At 40.7% G+C, this 20,906-nt stretch overlaps 1 protein-coding gene across 2 annotated transcripts in view; it reads right to left on the bottom strand.

The window, feature by feature from the left end:
- Window positions 1-20,906, bottom strand: part of ntrk3b (neurotrophic tyrosine kinase, receptor, type 3b) — a 163,584-nt gene that overhangs the window by 67,321 nt on the left and 75,357 nt on the right. Inside the window, exons 5-11 of one of the 2 annotated variants that reach the window (XM_041035594.1) lie at window positions 16,442-16,596; window positions 15,720-15,862; window positions 13,074-13,215; window positions 7,563-7,868; window positions 7,010-7,024; window positions 3,951-4,006; window positions 928-1,030 (exon numbers count right to left, since the gene is read on the bottom strand). In XM_041035594.1, the coding sequence (XP_040891528.1) occupies window positions 928-1,030; window positions 3,951-4,006; window positions 7,010-7,024; window positions 7,563-7,868; window positions 13,074-13,215; window positions 15,720-15,862; window positions 16,442-16,596 (920 nt within the window). The remainder of the gene's footprint in view (window positions 1-927; window positions 1,031-3,950; window positions 4,007-7,009; window positions 7,025-7,562; window positions 7,869-13,073; window positions 13,216-15,719; window positions 15,863-16,441; window positions 16,597-20,906) is intronic. The other variant, XM_041035603.1, reaches the window with a different exon arrangement.

Here is a 20,906-nt window from a genome sequence, read left to right as displayed (position 1 = left end):
AGTCTAATCCTGTAAAGTAGCTAATTAAGAGGTGGCGGTGGCTAATGCTACTTTACACCATGCTTACAGTATGAAATGAAGAACATGTAGGTCTGAGGTGATGGCTCATGGTGGCATGTTATTAGAACGTATTTTGATTAAAGAGACAAAAAAGGGATAAACGCTAGAAATGCACAGGAACAAGCATGAGGATGTATGTTTTATAAGAGGCGCCCAAACTCAGCCACCACAAACCAACAAACACGAGCAGATGAGCAGCTGATACAAACACTTGAACCTGAATCACAGGACATGAGATGCTACTGTCCTCTCCTCTTTTCTCAGCTCTCTGTTTCTAGATCAGCTCGACGACGGCGTTTGCCTTTCCTGCAACGCCAACGGCAGAGAGATAAGCAAAACCTGGAGCTGACCCAAAATGAAAGCTCAGCATACACAAAAGCCATATTAATCCTACTGAATTCCTCAGGATGATCGACAGTGCTGAATCCACTAATTAATTCAGGATCCCTTCTGCAATCGCTCTACATAGCAGACACGGATACAGTGAATATATGAGGTGTGTGTACAGTGCATAGACCCCGTTTGCATGCACACCATCCTGTGGTATTGATCTAGCTGTCTATACATGTGCATGCGTAATGGGAGCTTGTATGGCCTTTGGCAACTGCGTGCAGCATATGGTGGAAAAACAGGGAAAACAAACCATTCAGTATATGACTAAAGTGCAGTGTGGTTCATTTAACACGCAGTAAAAAGTAGGACTTCTAAAGTAGCTGCATATGTACATTTTCTACTGAACAAAGGTTTTGAAGAGAAGATTAACTGGGAGAATGGGTTCTGCACAATGACGCAACTGGCAGAAAGGCAAAAAAAAAACAAAGCTGTCTGTCTGCCTATCTGCTCGTCAGACTATTTATGTAGTCTTACCTTTCATACCGAATTTGGAGCGTCGGCCGTATTTGTTGATGAGAACAAAAAGGACGAGGAGGAGGACGCAAGCGAAGCCCGCCAAACCAACAGCGATGGAAACCTGGGAGAAACAAAATGCTGTGTCAGACTCAGGCAGCGATCAAAGGAATGTGTTCATCACATCATAATCTTTTCCAGATTTCTGATCACCTTAAATACTGCAAATCAGAGTTTAATCCACTAGATCGTGACTACTGCTTTCTCATAGATTACAGCAGCCTGGAAAAGACACAGTGAAACTACTGTCTGGCAGTGATGTATTCCAGTTGACAGAATGTGATTTAAATGTGATCCTCATCTACAACTAGATTTACTTTCAGTGCAGTTTGGGGGAAAAAAAAAGTGCAGCAGCTACTTTAAAGTCACATGTGACATGAGTCTGAAGAAGCTGCTGTGTGTGAAAAGCCTGGTTTATCATCATCATCATCATAACAACCAGTTATGTCTGATCTAATCTATACTGATCTGGATATGTAAGAATATAAACAATGAAAATATTGCCAGCTGCTTTTTTTCCACAGTTTTACACAGAGCAGTTTGCTTCTCATCTTCACCTACAGGATTTAATGTTTAGTGCCAAACTGCCAAATGTGTTACTGACCAATCTAAACCCTTCCTTGGAAGAAAGATTGTCCAATCAAAGCTTAGCAACCGTACAGACCAATATTTTTCACCGCAGACAACCTGACTTATCATAGCAGGAAAAGCACAAGTAACTGATAACATTAAAGATGACTTTGTTCCATTTAGGTGACCTTGTTCCAGGGTCGTGGTATTGTGGTTCACTGTCAGACATTTGATGGAACTGAGCCATCGTTAATTCAATTTGTTTTCCTGCTATGACAAGTCAAAATGTCTGCCACGAAAAGGTCTGTAGGCACGGCAAGCCCGTCAAGCCTCTGAGTTCTCCACATGTTGAAGTGATGGGCATGAGGCAGTAATCAGAGAGATACTCTGCATTTTACAGTGTTGTCCTTGTATAGCTTTCCTAACAACAAAAACACAAGAGCCAGGTACTAATGTAACAGTGTGTTCATCTGGTCTAACACTGCAGTCATGAGCATTTAGGCTGGGCTACTGCAATATTACAATTATTCCTTATCATCATGCCGCCCCTGTAAGTCTGTAAAGACTCTCCAGCTGATCCAAAATGCTGCAGCACATGTAGAGACAGAAACTAGTCTATGTCTCCTGTGTTAGCTTCTCTGCACTGCCTCCCTGTCAAATCCAGAATAGAATTTAAAATCCTCCTCCTCACCTAGAAGGCTCTTAATGGTCAGACACCATCATATCTTAAAAAGCTCATAGTATCCTATTACCCCACTCGAACACTGTGTTCCCAGAATGCAGGCTCACTTGTGGTTCCTAGAGCCTCTAAAAGAGGAATGGAGGCAGAGCCTTCAGCTGTCAGGCTCCTCTACTGTGGAACCATCTTACAGTTTGGGTCCAGCAGGCAGACACCCTCTCCATATTTAAGAGGAGACTTTAAACTTTCCTTTTTGATAAAGCTTTCAGTTAGAGTTGGCTCAGACCTGCCTGAACCATCCCCTAGTTATGCGGTTACAGACCTAGACTGTCAGGGGGCTTCTCTCCTCCTCTCCCTCTCCCTCTCTCTTGGCATGCATTCAAATCCCATTAATACATGTTAATAACTGGGCATCTTCTCTCCCTCTCTCTCTCCTGTAGTGTTGTGCCTTCTCATCTCTCTTCTCTCTCCTCCTGTTGCTTTCAACAGGTATTTCTGCCTCTGGAGCTGCAGAGTCTGGATCTGTGATTACAAACCACATACTGCACCTACTCCCATGATCCTGCCCCACACCCCCTGCTACAATTGTTATTATTAGTCTTATTATTACTATTATACATCTCTATGTGGAACTTGCATTGTGATGTGTCCTCTCTGCTTGTGCTCTCTCTATCTTTCATTCCCTTCTCTTTCCCTCCTTGACTTTACTTACACGTCTTTTGCATGGATCACCCCTCACACATAGCGAGGATGCTGACTTTTAGCCTCAGTCTTTTAGTACCATGTCATGCATGTAGTGCAGATTGCTGAGTGCAGATTAAAGACTTTGTTAACACGATTCTCATTTTAAAACGAGTCATCTGCAAACATCCAAAAGTCAGCTGGAAACAGTGAAACCAGCAATTCAGGGAGCTTACATTAGCTTGATTGGAAAGCAAGCTATAGCTGATAAAGTCTGCTTTTGCTTACTTCCGTCTGAAATCAACATGCATTGTTTCAAAAATTACTGTGGTACTAATCTGCCCCCATTATAGTACACTGCATCGCTGGAACAGACTGCCTGACGGGCGGGGCTTTGTGAACCGTAAATAGAAACGTTCATCTGCAGCACATTACAGTGATACAAGTGTTTACATTTTCAGTGTTGCTGCTCGTGCACAACAGTTCATCACTGTAAACCACCAGCCTTCTGGACTTGTCAGAACAGGAAAAGCACAGGCGTAATTAATGACAATAAGCATTGCTCTGTCCCATTAAGGTAAACAAGTAAGTCTTGCCAATGATGGGCTGCGCAAATAACCAGGGAACTGGAACTGTCACACCTCAATGACTGCAGCCATTATTAATGTTACACCTGTGCTTGTCCTGTTATGACATGTCAAAGTGTCTGCCATTAAATAAGCCCGTTAACCACATTAGCGTTAGCATCTCTGTCTAACTCAGCAGCTCTGGTTTCAAAAAGTGCACAGAATCCGTATGTTGCATAACATTTCCAAACAGCATCACCCACTGCAGGAATGTGAGACCATCTTCAACATCATTAGTGCCAAACTTTGAAAAATGACTTTAACATTGTTTAGTGTGTTGTCAGCACACTGTGCAAAACTGTACAAGGGCCCATGGACAAACAAAAAGCAGATTAGAGTGGTGTTGAAACACACAGCAGCTCTTCGCTGAGTCCAGGGGCTACATCTTTAGCATCTGTTTCATCAACATCATTAAGGAGAAAACTCACCCCGAACGTATCTTCATCTGGTCGGCCTGAATCACCATCTGACGGCGTCGAAGGAACTGCAACACAAAAACACACAACAGGCATCAGTTGCTCCGAATAAGAATAATCCTTTAATGGCTCGGATTTACTGTCACATGAAAAGACAGCAAATATGGAACTAACTGAGTGTTTCATACTTTTTTTATGGTAAGATTTCTTATTGCAGTGCATTGTCATGCACTGTGCTACGGAAAATATACTTGTATACAATGGAAACATTAGAATAAGCTATTTTTTCTGTCTACTCTGGTGTGAACCCGTTTACGCACCCATTATCACATTAAGTAAGTGTAACACTTACACGGGTTAATGCACAGCTCAAAAGGCTAAAACAACGTGACCTGATGTGCTCTCCAGTGTACAATATAATTGAAAACATATTTTCAGCATCTCCACAAAGTCAAATAATTTTACTAATGTTCTGTGAAAGGTCTCAGTGCTATTTGAAAATATTATTTTGTGGTTTCCTCATTTGTGTGAAGTATTTGCTTCTTATGTTTTTATGAGTATTAAACAAATGTTAAAGCTCTCAAAGTGGATTGAGATGAACAGGAAGAACTATGCTTTCCTCCTGTTTTGTGCTATAACAACTTGAGACAGTACAATGCATTTTATGTTTAGAGGCTGATAAAAAAGCAGTTAGACGTCTGCGCAGCCCTGAATTCACAGTCATGTCTGACACCTGTCACAAGGTTCCTATCAAGGCTTGAAATTTGAAATCCAGAGTTTCAGCCAGACGTGAGCCTCAAAACCATGTAGCAGAAAACATGTTGTGGTATTTTATTGCAATTGTACACACGCATGCTCACATGCTTGCACGCCCACAAAGACAGAATAATGACAACAAGCTGTTTTGGAGCTAAACACAAGTATACAAGCAGAGAAGCTGAAAAGAAGCTCATACAGCCTAGAGCACCAAATGCTAAATTAGGTAAAATTAAATCAGCTGAAAAATGCATGGAACCAAATCAAACTTGACATCTTTATTTAAAAAATCCAGCCCAGGTTTTCAGACAGAACTGCAGCCTGCTGGACTCAGGTCAGGTAGAAGAGCTCTACAGTCGACAGTAGTCGTATTAACGTCTGAAAATCCATTCTGACTAATTTCTCGATGTTAAAATGCATGTCACACCTCTACAAACAAGAGGTTTTGGCAAAGAGTAGAGGTTTGAGGAGTGTAAGGAGAAGAGGACAGCGACAGAGCCATGAAACAAAATGAACTGGTGTCAGAGAAACTCCACTCTGAGGCCTCCAGCCAGGACATCAGAGACTAATTGTGGGCAAATTAATGGCCACATGGTAGACTGGCTGCCACTGGCTCAGACACACACAGTACACTAAAGTGCACTGCTCTGTGTGTGAGTGTGTGGGCGCCCAAACTACCATCTCTCCGTCCCTTCCTCCAAGCCTTCATCCCTCTCTCCTCTCCCCCCTCTGCCCTCCTCTCTCCTCAGCAGAATTAGTATCAGTCAGCTCGTCAGCCTCTTGTACTGCTGGACTCCCTCACACTCCACTGCTACAATGTTTTACGGTCTCATTACCTAAACACCTCTCCCTCACCTGCCTCACTCCCACAAACTGCGTAAGTGTGTGTGTATATGTGTGGCAACATAAGAGATGTCGGCCGCCTAACACAGCTCACCACACAGTCAGTATCCATCAGTCTCCATCCCCGATCATATAATCCATGGCTGATTAGAAAGAATGGCCTCGTATGGAGATGGAAGAAGACTCTGATGAAGGTCAGATATCAGACAGGTCCACTTTGTTTAAGCCATCAACAGTGAAGCTGCCACAACAGCCTGAGGCCAAGCCACACATCACACACAGGAGATTTAAGATGCAGCGTGAGAGTGGGCCACAGCATCGTCCCCACAGTGTCACAGCACTTACCGCTTCACAAACATTCACACATCACCAGCTAACGGAGTGGGAAACTAGCTTGTTTACACTGACGGTGGTTAGTTTGGGATTAGAGAAGCATGCTGAGTTGCTGATACAATTCCCAATAAACAAAGTGAGAAAAATCGGTGGTGTCCTGACAGCTGAATGTTAAGGAGCATGCCACGTGACTACTCTGTCCCTGGTTCAATTCCAGCCAGTCGCATATTGTACCCACACACCCCCCTTTTCCACTTGTTTTGCTTCTCTGCCAACAAGTAAAGACACTCAAGCCAAAAAAAAAAAAAAAAATCTTTGGGGAAAAAAGAGAGTGAGAAAAAAGAATGATGACAAAAACTTGACCCTTCCTCAACAAATGACTGTTCCCTAAACCCCTCTCTTAGTAGCAAATCATAGTTAAGCAACCGTAACAAAGCACAGCAAGTTTGTCTGGCCTTGGATTTCTCCACATGTAGAAGTAGTGTGTATGTGGCTGTGGTGAGAGCAATACTCCACATATAAAGAGTTTGGAGGGTTATGTCTATTTTTCCTTTGCTTTTACAAAACCAAAAACACAAGAGTTGAAGTGTGAGGGATGCGGTCGAAAGTGTGCTTATCTGTTCTAGTAAAAGCTGCAATCGTTAGCATGTCCAGCTATCAGCTTACTCAAGACAAAGCATTATCTGAGCCATCAAATGGATGGACCCCAAAATATTTTGTTTTTTTAAAAGCAGAGAAGTGTCCGGTATATTGTGGAAAACCATGAGCCACTGAGTGGCTGCTGAAGGTTTTGACTAAAAGGTTGCCAGTTTGAATCCCTCGAGAAAGGGGAGTAATCCAACTCTCCCCTGTCTCTCAACAGCCCGGGGTGTCCTTGAGCAAAGCATAGAGTAGAGTGTGCGCTCAGTTTCTTTCGTAAAGCCTAGAGATTATGCAAAATTGAGCAACAGTGATAAGAGCTTTTTATGAAGAGCAGCACAAAGTGAACAAATTTCTCCATGGTTACTGCCTTGACAGTGAGAGTCCACCAGCAAGTGATGTGTTTGTCTGCGTGTGCATAATGACACCAAACAAACAAGCAGTAAAAAAAACAAAACAACTAAAACAGCAGGTTTAAATTTGAAAATAGAAACACTCACCTAGTTCCACTATGTCTGCAAAAGAGAAGACAAAGAAAGTCACACTATATCAATAAATTGACACAAGGTATTAACCTTGGCATATTGACCATGGGGAGAAATTTGCCAGCCTTTGTGGGTTTATTCCCCGTCTCTGTGAACTCAGGACGAACTGCAGACGAACAATCTACCTGACTGAACTGTGGATGAACCCTGGCTGCCATCCAGCCAGCAGGGATCAACTCCACAACCTCCAACCTGTGAAGCCAGATTTTAATAAAAACTAAAAACCCCCAATAGCTCTTCTGCCTAGAAAGGAACTCGTAATTCATACAACAGGTAGTGGAAACAAGAAATACAACTGGTCAAAGACTTGTTCCAGAAAGTTGTTAGGGTACTAAAAGTCAGGGACTCATCCAGGTAGTGAAATGTGTTAATAACCCTTTTATAACTGACATTTTTCCCATTACTATTCTCTCTATTGTGATTATGGGGACATCAGTGCTGCCAACTGTGCATCACTCGTTAATCACACATACAATGAGGAATAACCAAGCAGAAATGGTCCACTCACCTTCGTCAATGATTCCCGGTTCCATGAGGAAGTGACCATATACTGTCTTGGTGACCGTCCCCAGTGGGTTGCTGGCCTCCAGAGTGTAGTTGCCGTTGTTGATGTGCGTTGGGTTCTGGAAGGTCAGACAGCCCTCCAGATAGTCCTGGTAGAAGTCCATCTCAGTTCGGATGTACTCGTTCTGCACAATCTCCTTCTGCTTGTAGAACCAACGCAGCTTGGGGTGGGGGTAACCCCGAACCGTGAACTCGATGCAGGTGTGGAGGCGCTGCTCAGGCTCAGCCAGCCTCAGGATGACTGGAGGAACTGCAGCGAGGAAGGAAAGAAACCATGTCATTTTAAAAGACACAGAAACATTATGGCCATCCAGAGTGTGAGGGAAAGAGAAGTGAGTACCTCCTTGACCAACTTCCTTCCTTCTTAAAAACCTTCTGTTTTCCTGATTTTTGTGCTGAACATAAGCTGAAGTGTTTCAAAGACCTTTATGTGTTGAGAAAGTTCCACAAAAACCTTTGGGCTGATGAAAACCTTTCCTAATTCTTTGAATAACCTAAAAAAAATGCAGCAGCAGACTAAACACAGAGCTGTTTTGATTTGTTCTGGGAGAGATGACATTTAGGAGTTAGGTTTCTTGCCTGGGAGTGGCAACGAGCCTTTTACTGTGTGATACATATTGCAACAGTACACGGGACGGCGAGGGAAACAAAGAGGGACTCCTCTCGCTTGAAATAGACAGAGGACTCTCCTCTGCATAAACGAGCAGAGCCTCTCTTTCCTGACATGCAGCAACACACCTGTGAATCCACAACACCACCAAGCTGAGGGGCAATTTATCACTTTAATACCATCAGATACATTTCATAAACAATTCATCCACTGATTTGTCTTTGCAATGAGTCACTCTTGCAGCTACATCATCAAAAGGAAATATTTGGCAGACGGTATTACCTCTCTCTCTCTCTCTCTGTCTGATCTACATACCAGCCGCCCCCCCACCAAACCTACCCACCCACCTCCACAGCACACACACACACACACTCATGATGCACCATCGCTTTGTCTCTTGCTGGGTCTCACTGAAGCCTGCAATTTCTATAGGCATGTGTGAGCAATCCTATTTATATAACTAGATCGGGGTTGCATGTGTGTGGTTATGCTGTCATTCAGACAGCCCTGCAGCTGTCCCAGTGAGTCCTCACCTGCAGTTTCATGCAGTGTGCTGCTAAATATCACGTCTCCTGATTAAAATTACAACACCCAGGTAACACAACCCTGTCTCCTAAAAATTACTTTCATATACAACAGAACTGCAGCAGCAAATACGTTTTGTAGGAAACATAAATGTGACCAGATTACGTTTTATACTAACATAATGAGGATATGTTGTTAACTGACGAATCTGACAATCCTTCCCTATCCTTCCCTAACCTTATCCAAAGTGCTTTTGTTGCCTAAACCACAGGCAGGATGATGGATATGAACCCCGTCTCTGGTGTGACCGCGGTGCGCTTTGTACATCACTGTCCACCCAAACCACCTCCTGTCCACTCTGCAGCTGTTAATAAATGCATCACTTCATTCATTCAACAAATATGTTGCCTGTGAACACAATCCAGCTAAAATACGTTTCCTACAAAATCAAAGTCAAAGTCAAAGTTGGGACGGAGAGCAGCCGCTGCGTGTGTCCGCGCCGCCATCTTGTATTTTGTTGTATATGAAAGCCTTTTTTTTTTTTTTTTGGAGACTGGGTTGATATCAATGGCCGTGATAACAACCTCACAGAGGTTAAATACCATCAGTCAGAACAGATGAAGCTTCATTCAAGAGAGGTGAAATACTTTTAAGATCTACAACCAAGTCCTGCTACCCTTGATTCAACTCTTGTTCTTTTCTAACCATGACCTTCACAAACATCTCTCTCAAGGTCTTTTTCCAGTCACATATACTTACACATATACTTCTGTTAATTTCATGTGAATGACCAAGGCCCACAGTATGACTGCTGCTCAGGACAGCCAGTCTGAAAATGTGCACCTTCGTCCCCCTAAAATGATTATTGTGTCTCCTCCCTCTCTATGACTGCGGGCTATTCCCTCTGACTGTAGCTGTTTGAATCTGGTATAAACACTTAGGATTTACAATCTGTTTGGAAAACACTGTATCCACAAGCATAGCTCAGTCCTAATAGTAAAAGCTGCTGTTTTATCATTAACAGACAGTAATGAGCAATGTGAATGATTAATTTAAAATGATTGTCAGGTTAACTGATAATAAATGTAACTGTCAGTTGCAACTCTGGTTATTATACCTGTCATTAATTGTGTACCAGTGGATGCTCATGTTTTCAAACCAAATAATCATCCGGTAAGGACATGAATAAACTATTTGAAAGCTGTCATTTCTTAAATTGCTTTTGTGATATTGTTCCTGCCAGACAATAGTGACAATAAAGTCATTCAATTGAACTAAAGGCTAAGGCATGAGTATGTGTGAACATGCTGGTGTGGGGGCGTGTGCAGAGCTGTGATTTTGAGAAAGAAAAGTTATAGAGAAAAGAGAGAGAGAGGAGGGAGGAGGAAGTGAGGGCGGTATATAGCTTTGTCGCCTCAAGACACGGAGGGAGAAAAAAAAAAGGAGAGGAAAAAACGAAATTCTCTTGTTGATGGACAGTTAGGGACCGATCCATTTTCCCCTCAGCGAGGCTGTCAGCCCAGTCTCAGTCAATACAATGCAAGTCATTACAGCGCTCCATACTGGTCTATAACAACATGGTGTCCTCGTGGTGCTCATACCGATGACAAGCTTTGATAACTACATGCCTTTGATCAGTGAGAACACTGAATACAGGGCTAGTTGTGCAATGTTATCTAGTGGTAACACTGGTGGCATATCTCAAATGCCATGTTCCAGCCAGACTACAGATAGGACAACATGGCTGGCGGTGACAGGGGAGGCAACGTATTGCCACATATTCCCTCTGGGGCTGAACCACATGATGATAAAGATTTTAACCTATATGCAGAAGCACACTTACATTTAGAGTTTCAGGAGGGATACAATAACCTCATTTCCTCTTTAATTAGTCTTAATTGGAGTTAATGCCTGCTCTGCATGTAGAGCTACTTAGGGAACAGAACTACTAGCCCAGGTATTAGTTAGTGACATGTTCTTAATAGAGAGCTACAACTTGCTTAAAGCAAAAAACATGGCAACTTATGAGTCCCCGATGCTGTAGAGCTGCTATTGTTCTAGACAGCAACAGAACAATGGGTCTGCAGAATTTGCATCGTGGCTAATTACAGTTTTGCTAAAATAGGGAACTCATCTTTGAATGCAGAGAATGTTACTTGACGGCTGGTAATTTCGCTGTCAATCAGATTACTCCCTAATCAGAGCAGCAGTTTAAGCTATTTTATGACATTTCCAGAGACAATAGGCTGCACAGGGGAGGAAATGTAATTACCATCTGAGCATGTGGTGAAAAATTAATAAGTCAATTTGCAGCACCAGCAGAGAGTGTCAACAGCAAAAAAAAAAAAAAAAATGCCTGGAGATGTACATCCAAAGAGTGTCCGTGTGGAGGAAGCCCTGAAGACTAGATGGTGCAAAGTCAATCTGTCATTCTAGCATGGTCCTTAGCAGCTCTGCTCCAGTAGGGAGTGTTTGAAGTGGTGACAAATCTTCCCTGTCCTGTAGCGTGATGCATTGCAAACAGCCACAATATATTGTGCTCTACAATAGCAAACTTGCTACAAAGAGAAAAATGTCAGCCACCTTTGATAAATATTGGCTTTGAATAAAGTCTGTCCCCAATCTGCCCAGGGCCAATCGACAGGGTAAACTTATGTAAGAGCTGATGTGTATACTGTAATCCGTGGTCTGGGTATTGAGAGAAACATTCTGATGGTTACCAAATCACTGCTTTATCATTGCTGAGGATTTTCATTTTTTTTTTTCGTTTTTCTTTTTCTCTTTCTGCTCAGATCAAGGCTGAGCTTTCATGTGGGCTGGAGGGTATACACTTGCTAATTGGCTACATCAATTTCACTTGGTTTGTATCTGTGCAACACCTCATTGCATTGTAAATGTACCTGCATAATTTGGCTGCTCTGCTTGATAAAGGAGATTTTTCTTCCTGTTGTAAATTATTCTCTTCGACTGTCAGTGTCATTAATACAAGATATATTTCAGTCTCCAACACGAGTCCATCAAAGCTGCCATGAAAGCCATCTTGTGCAAAAGAAAACCACCAAGTGCTCTTGGCTTCATATTAGTATATAACATATGATATGTATTTTAAAGAGCATCTTTTCCTCTTGACTTTTTTCCCTTCCTGTCTGCCTGATCGTGTCAGGTTAAAGTCAGTGGCATTCAGTGATTCATGTTGTGAATGATAAGAATCATGCTTCAGGTTAGCGCTGATTGTAGAGCTGACGTGAAATACATTGATGGTGAAGATACATTCATTCAGTGTTAATGTTTCCTCATTATATTGCATATATAATATAGTCAGAGGTGCATCAAATTTCTCGGAAAGCTTTTAACTAATGCAAATAAAGGCTGCAAGGGTGACATTTTTAGCGGGCAGAGAGTGGCACAGACTGTAATACATTATGATTCCTGGCTGGTGTTAGCTCTTCACTGTGGTCAGTCAAATTCAGCCAGTCCAGCTTGTCTTGGCTCTGGCCAAATAGTTACAATAGCTTAAGGACACTGATATATGTCGCACAAAATAACTGACTGGCAGATGACTGAAACTGAAGCTGTCAGCTGCACAAATGTCACTTCAGCACAAAAGGTTAACACCAGTATCAAGTTTGATACTGGTGTTAACCTTTTGAACGAACCAGAAAGAACCAGTATACCAATAAACTCTGCTACAGCCACAGCCAAAAAACTGCTCTGTAGCAACCTTTCTATTCAAGGTAATGGTGTAAAACACTGAGGTGATTAAATGTCTGTCGTTTCTACACAAAAACTATTCTAACAACCACATTCAGGTGATCTTTTTAAATACACCCACTGTGAAATGTAGTATGAGAAAAAACAGGTTTAAAAAGTTAAAAAGTCCAATATTCTGTTATGTTGTCAAGCAAACTATACATTTTTTTAAACTTTAGTTTATTTGTCATTGTTGTCCTAGTTATATTCACCTTTATGATATTAAAAATTAAACTTTTACATAAACATTTTATGTGACCTTATTTTTATGTGACCTTACTAAAATAACATGGGCAGCATTAATAAATCAGAATCTTATAGCATGTCAGAGTTTTGCCAATTTTAGGAGAACATTAGAGTGTTTTCTTATTAACATGCAAATTTAAGCAACAAGGTACACAAGGTAGAAGCAGGTAATCAAGCAGAACCTGTACTGTTGAGCTTGAAATGCTTGTCTCTGGTTGTAAGTTAATGTGTCCACTATGGACCTAAACGTAGCCTTACCCTCACCTCTACAGTGACTGGCTGGAGTTTCCCCAAAGGTTTAATCACAGGAAAAATCCAACTCACACTGTACGTTGAGCTGGATGGAGGAGTTGGTCATCCCCACCACGTTCTCTGCAATGCAGGTCAGCTGAAAGTTGTTGTCATCTCGGCTGATGTTGAAAAGAGTCAGGTTGATAGAGTGGATATTGGGCCAGTACACATTGGACTATGGACAGAGAATGAAAGACACAGACAGAGAAAGAGAGGCGTTAAGGTATGTGAAGGATATAATGTGCAGCACATACAATTATATTACAGGATTTTAATTTTTAATTGCTTCATTAAAACTTAAGTTGATTATTAATTTATCAAATTCCTGTGGAAAGAAGGAGAATAAAGCGAGGGAGTACACACTACCAATGGGAATTAATTACTTCAGTGACTTAGTCTGGTCTTACCACTATGGGGCAAGAATTGCAGCAAGAATACAAAGAGTGATATACTGTAAAATTTGGGACTAATTAGACTAACTGATTCACAACTTCACACCTTCAGGTAGCCAAACACAATGCCTCTGTTATTCCTCCTTGCCTTTAGTTGGCCAGGTTCCCCCAACACTTCACTCATCCCAGTGAGCTACAGTATCAGTCTACCCGAAAACATCAAGCCTGAGGCTGAGGTAACTTTCATCTGTAAAGTCTCTGAAAGCATTAAAGACACAGATGACAAATACAGCCACATGGCAATTTCAGAAACTGCTGTTCTCCTCTTTTTGCTGTTTATCTCTGTTGTTGTTATTGCTGTGACGTCCCCGGGGCCTGACTCGGGGAGTGAGATTAGTGGGTTAGCTTGCTCACTGTGGGTTCAACCCATGGCTCTCACTCTCACAAAATTGGCTTATTTTGAACAAGGGAAGGTCACCATGGTAACCTATGCAGTAAATCTACTCAGCCAAGCTGTTCTTTCTTTGTGAGTAAATGAGTTAGCTTAATTGTTGATGACTGGACACAAGTCTGGGTTGTTGTTTTTTTAGTTTGGTAAATCTAGCTTAAAATTTATTTTAAGCCAGTTTTTTGAATTAACCTGCAAAAGTGCAGGTTAATTCAAAGTTAAAAAAAAAACAAAAAAAAAAAAACAACTCACTTCCACATATAATATATAGGTAATGGGTTTTAATTAGTTTTATTTTTAATCTAGTTTTAGATAATATGAGCAAAAACTTCAAAGTTACAAACTAATTAAAGACCATTATATCAGTATTAATTTAATTACAACATTATGATGGGAATTTGGCTCATTAAATCCATGCAATGTGCTTGCATTAGTCCAGACTGCACATACTATACTTGAATTAAAACAAACAATTTGCAATTGATGTAAATTCATAAACTATAGAAAAACTGCCCATGTAATTAAACCCCAGTTTTTGGCAGGGTTTCTTTTCTGTTTTAAGATAAGCTGTTATGGTAAAGTACAAAGCTCAGAGGTATGAATATGTTATAATTTCCTAGCTACCAGGTGGGATATTAATGGCGTTAGAAATGTGATCAACACCCCAACAACCAATTTGCTCTCACATGAGAAGAACCTCACTAAGCTGTAAACAACATCACTCATGGTGAAACCTGATTCTCTCCCAATAACCGACTGCTGGGAACAGCTGACACATTCTTTTTCAATAATAAAATAAAATGAATGTCGACGAATCACTTGAGTCTATCAACACTCATCCGGACATCATGACCAAGAACTGTAGGATGAACCCTTTATCTGAACACATTTCCTGACACATATGGCTTGCAGTAGGCTTCTTAATAAGAATTAATACAGTTTAATTACAAAACCTAGTAAAAAATGTACACTAAGTTTTTAGATACTGTGAAAAGAACTGAAAACTGTTGAATTTAATTTGACATTAAAATGGGAATTTTTCATGTGAATACTAAAACTTATGAAATTATTAACTGCACAAGTGGCTTAAATGAAAACTGTTCATTTAAGCTACTTTCAGTAAGGTTTTATTTTCATTACAGTCTTATGATAATCACTTAAAAGTCCACTGAACGTCCGTGAGGGAGAACCTCACCAACCACACACCCAACATCACTCGCAGTCTAACCACATTCACCGGTGATATCTGTTTAACAGTGATGAAAGTGTGGAAACTGTATAAACACAGTGGAGCACGAGAGCAGAGCAGTAACAATACAGGAACACACATGAAATTAGAGTTATGCTCATTCATCAATTACCCCAGTGCTTGCTGGGAGGGCTCCCAACACATTTACTGCACACCTAATGTCACTGCAGTCCCATGACCATCACTCAGCAAGCTATGTGAATGATGATCATGGTATCATTTTTTCTTTATTTCAAAATAAGAGAGCAAGATAAGATTTAGATAATGATAATGTCATGCTAACCTGAACTAGCCAAGTAACAAACTGAAGAACAGGACCCTAAACACAAAAACACAGCAAAGCTCAAAAGAAGCAACATGAACCTTGTGAGGAATCTTGTCTTCCCATTGCTAATATTTGACTTAGTGATAACAGATATTAACAGATATAATGTTGACCACTAATGGTCCAAAGACAGTTTTGGTAGCTTGACATCATTTTTATTATTTTTTGTGTTATTTTGCAGCTGTAAAGACATAAAAATATGGAGATAACAGTAGATTCACAGCTATTTTTCCTTGAGTGTGTGTGTGTGTGTTTTGTGTCTGACCAGGTGTGTGTTGATGGAGTGCAGGCCGCTGACAGTCCAGTCCACTTCAGGCAGCGGTGATCCGGATCCATTGCAGCTCACCGTCACATTGTCACCCTCCATCACCAGCACACTGCTGTGGCTCACACTGATCTCTGGTAAGTCTGAAAACATACACATACAAATACACAGTCACACACACAAACAGTGTATGTTCATGCTGATACACGCCTGTCACTGCTCGTGTCTACATAGTTTCACACCAAATCAATTAATCACTTTTCATTAATGTAATAAAATTAGTACGAAGGAGACAGTGGAATACGCATTCATGGATAAACGCGCACACACACACACACATTAGATGTCACAGGGATGAGTCACCAACAGGAGATAATACTGCAGAGTCTACAGCCTCTGTCAGAATCAACACACAGCTCCTCACATCAGATTCACCCTCTGAACTCTGTCACACCTCCTCCTCTGCTCGCCTCAACTCGTCTCCCTGCTCCTCTTCTCTTTCCTCTATTTCACCTCTAACCCTTTCCTTCTTCCTCCTGCTTTTCCTATCTCCTTCCATCAGCCATTCTGCTCTTCATCTTTCATTTTTTTCCCTCTCCTTTGCTCTCCTGCTTTCTACCCCTTCCCTCCCTCCCACTGACTGCTGTTTCTTCCTTTTAAAACGCAGATCGCACCCTCCTCTCCTCTTCCCCTTCCTCCTCCTCCCCCTCCCCTCGTCTTACCACAATTGTGGATGTACATGTTGTGCAGTCGTATCTTGGAGGCTCCGTTCCTGCAGTACAGCTGCTGCGTGTGGAGCCCGGCCTCTCCTCTCTGCTGCCACAGCTGGATCCAGCGGATATCACAGCCGCAGTCAAACACCACGCCATCCAGACGCCTTGAAACACAATAAAGAAACAACAGAATCAACAACAGCGACACCCAGTTAACACCACTGTGCAACTGTTGCAGCTAAGCACCATCACCAAATCATGCTGAAATGGATGCAATAGACAGATCCTCCTTCTCTGCCTCTCCATACTAGTCTGGTTTGGGAGCTCTGATCACTGTCCATGTTTTCAGCCATTCAAAAAGAAATAATAATAATACTAATAATAGGAATAATGTTACATTATCAAGGCAAAACTAAATGTCAGTCAAGTGTTGCTATTGGGCTAACTCCACCACATGTATTTTTTCCATTTCTTTCTGCTTTGAAAATAGTTTGCTTTCAAGAGGAATTGTTCATTGTTCTCCTGTATAATATAAGCTGAAGATTGCCATATGAAATTCTGAGCACAAGCCATTTTATGAGTTGCTGCCTGTGATTGTTCAGTTTAAAATCAAACTCCATTTGTGGCGGAAAATCCTAAGAATACCAGAAAAGAGTGATGTATTTCCAGGAAAACCTTCGATTCTACAATGCTAAAAAAACTTCAGTCAGCTGCTTCCTCCAAGATGTGCACACACACTTAACCTTCTTCATTAGCAGCAGAAACAGAGGAAGCATCCTCAGCTGCAGGAAAAGCAACATTACTGACAACAATTTCAATCTAATTAGCAACATTCTTAACAGTGTCAATAATAATATAATTAACAGTGTCAAAAATCTGCAATATAATGATGGTGACTGCTCATGTAAAATACCCTGGTATACACTGTATGATAGTCACCACAGAGACAGTATGTTATATAATATATTTGTAATAGTTGGATTTATTCAAGTCAACAGACAGGAGGGGAAAAAAATGATCGTCTGCACTGTGGCTTTCAAATGTGAGGAGGTCAAAGGTCAAAGCAGTGTTCAGGCTATCAGTCTCAGGCTATATTAGCAGCAGGCAGGTATCATTAGGCTTCTCTGTGCATACGTTTAATTCTCACAGCAGTGTGCACCACAGAGTCACATTATTCAACATGGTACGCCACCTCTGCATTTTGCATATGTCCAATTTGGAGGTTGTGATTGACCAATTTTGTCAAGATGAATGCCTGTCCAAATGTCCTTGACAGAGGTCAATAAGATATTGCAGAAAGCATGAATAATGTATGGGGTACGTCCACCGTGCTGTATGAAGTAATGAGAATAGATTCCCGCAGGTGGATCTCGCTTATTATCAGGTGCTCCCTGGATCTGATACTGTAGCCAGAGCAGAGGCTTTTCATATGCACTATATGATGGCTTAGTCATTGAGCTAACTCATACTGCTACAAGGAAGGGACACAAGACCATACCAAACCATTATCAACTCATTTCTTTGTAATTACTGCAGAAAACCTATAAATTTAATTAATCATTAGCAGCAATTATTTTATACAGATGTGCTCTGATTGCAGTCAGTATTGGCATCAATTTTATCTTTTACACCAATTCTAACCTGAGTATGGTATTCAAAATCCTTCACTCCAACAAATTCCTAAATAAATCAGAAAAATCCTCCATTTTCCAATTTACTGAACTTCAGTTCTCTTCACATTTCATTTCCACCTTTGGAGAAACAAATGCACATCTAAACTTTTAAGTGTCCAAAAATAACCAGTGAGGAAAAATCTAAAAACAAACACATGAACTATGTCCCGGTGTCGTCAGCTGAAGCCATTTGTGTTTTGATTACAGTACCTTCATTAGACACCACAAACATTTTTCTTCTGTGATGACAATTTAAAAATTTGTTTTAATTTGTTTGGTTGGCAGTTATATATATTTTCAGCATGCTTTATTTAAATGGAGCTTTTCTTTCAAGGATGTTTCTTTGTTTCTGTTTTCTTGGAGTACATGTTTCTTTCAAAGAAACGTTTTGGGAAATTATTAGGGAAGCACTTGAAAAATAAAGCAATTAATTTTAATTTTATTTTATTTCTAAAGATGAAGGTCTAAATGAGATTTCATTGGCCTCCCCACGCTAACAGTTGGCTTAATAATTGAAATTCTGACGATGAAAAACAGAATCGCTAATAAGTCTTTACTCGTTTCGTTGGTCTAAATGTAGTCTGAGTACAATAATACTGAAATCAGTATTTAATTTAATACCACGTTAACACTTAAGAACATGTCACATGTCTAAATGGCCATTAAAAGCAAAATATCCCACAGTGAAGAATTCTAAAATACATTCACATTCAGCAACATGTTGGATAAACTTATTAACCTTAACTATGAAAAGTGTAGCACAGAGAAGCTCACTCCACAGACAGGTTGCCCCCTACATGCCTGAGTGGAGTGGAATTTCACTGTTAAAGGTTTTCATTTAATGCTTAGCAAGTTGAACCACAAGGGATCAAAGCTCACCAAAGGAGGGTAGCCCAGGCTTTCTCCCATTTGTGCTGTAATTATGGTAATTGTTAATAAGAACCACAACCTTCATACATTACCCAGTATTCCTCTGGGCAGAGCTCATCAGGGCCAACATGTTGCTGTATAGATACAGAAAGCTGCAGCCCTGTGTTTCAAACATGTGCCTAGTCTGCACATCACAGTAACATGGTTGTGATTTTACAGCTCCACCATCTAAACAAACTATAAGACAACAAAAGGGAAAAAAAAAATGGCAAACTGACAGCTGGATGTTGATAAATGTCTGGAGGAGAGCAGATTATACTTTAAAAAGAACAAAAGCAAACAGCAGTGTGACCCCAGATACAGAGAGCTAACAGCATGGTGTTTCCTTGAAGCTGGCTAACGATCCACCCCGCTACTCCAGAGGAGAGGTAATGATCACCACCGGAGGCTGTTTTTCTGGGAAGTGTACACACAGGTGCTTTGGCTAAGGATACGTGGATCACAAGCAACGATAAGCTATATACTGCATTGTTGCTCGTGTGCTTTGATCTCAGCTTGAATGCGCTGCTTCCTCTCCTTATACTGTTGTCAGGAATTATTTTAGGGTTTTTAAATCCTGTGTGTTTAATAAATCGCCTTATTTGGCTTATATTTACCACAGTTCCACTGATCTTGGGCGTGACTGTAGGTTGTATTTCCTGTGATGCTGGGCTTTATGGTAATTCAGGTAATTTAGCCGAAACTTGTTTAGTTAGTTGCTCTGGTTGCTCTGCTTGTCACATCACTTCTTCCACAATCCAGTGCATCCAGATGTTAATGCATATTCAGAAGAAAAAAATGCATTTGCAAATTTACTGTATATCTCACAAATTTACTAAACCCCTCCATCAAACAGTGATTTTTTATTATTATTATTATTATTATTATTATTATTATTATTATTATTATTATTATTATTATTATTATGTTGTCTTTGCACTTGTACATATTGCCAAAAGAGGTCTGTCAAGCTTTGGATTGCTCTTCATGCTGAAACAGTGTGCACGGAGCTCCAGTAAGCACTATACTCAGTCTGGAGAGAAGTATCTTTTTTTGTTATATTCCAAAAATCAAAAACACAAGACCAACATTTAAGGTAGGGAATGAACAGTGTGTTCATCAGCTGTAACATGAGCTGAAAATGCTTAAATGCCCAGCTTACTACAGAGTAGTAAAGTATTATTTTTAGAGGCGAGGGGTATTTCATTAGCTGTGACTAGATTATTATGTGGGTTGCCTTGGAAAAGTACCTGTTCAGAACTGGAACATCCACTGTGTGGGAGCCCAGGTGCTGGTATATCACAGACTAAAGTAACAATAGCAGCTCTGTCCTGCTCTTTATTTAACTTGGGGAGCCTCACATCCCAGTAGCTCTAGCCAAACCTGCACTAGCCTTATGCTAGCTATAATTCCTCATCTACAAATCCACATACTATAGTTCTATAAGTTCCTTACGTTTGAAACCATTATATTATAACAAATAATATTCCAAAAACATTTTTCCATAATACTAGGGATAACTAGTTCTTCCCTTGCTGCTCCTTTATTTCCAGGGCTGGATATTGGCGCTAATCTCCTGATGAAATTTGATTCACAAAGTCCAGATTTGGTTTGTTTTGGTTTGTTTTGAATTTAATTTCCATGTCTTCTAATTACATCAGCTGGTAGCTGGTAACGGCCTAGGACATGTAGCTTTAGCCTCAGTTTTCTGGCTTAATATTTTAGATGTAGGCATAGTGTGCATCTTTAAGATCCTGTTACAGATTTCTTAATTTCAAACAAATCAGATGGAAAGAGAGACCAACTTGTGGAGTTTTAGTGTTTGCATTCATTTATGCTAGCTAGCAACAGCTGATAAAATCTGTCAGTCTTCATTTCAGCCGACAGAATCC

The sequence above is a fragment of the Toxotes jaculatrix genome, chromosome 1 (assembly GCF_017976425.1).
Source record: "Toxotes jaculatrix isolate fToxJac2 chromosome 1, fToxJac2.pri, whole genome shotgun sequence".
Classification (NCBI taxonomy): Eukaryota; Metazoa; Chordata; class Actinopteri; family Toxotidae; genus Toxotes; species Toxotes jaculatrix.
The sequence above is the reverse complement of the archived record's forward strand: the minus strand, read 5'-3'. Positions and strand labels throughout refer to the sequence as shown.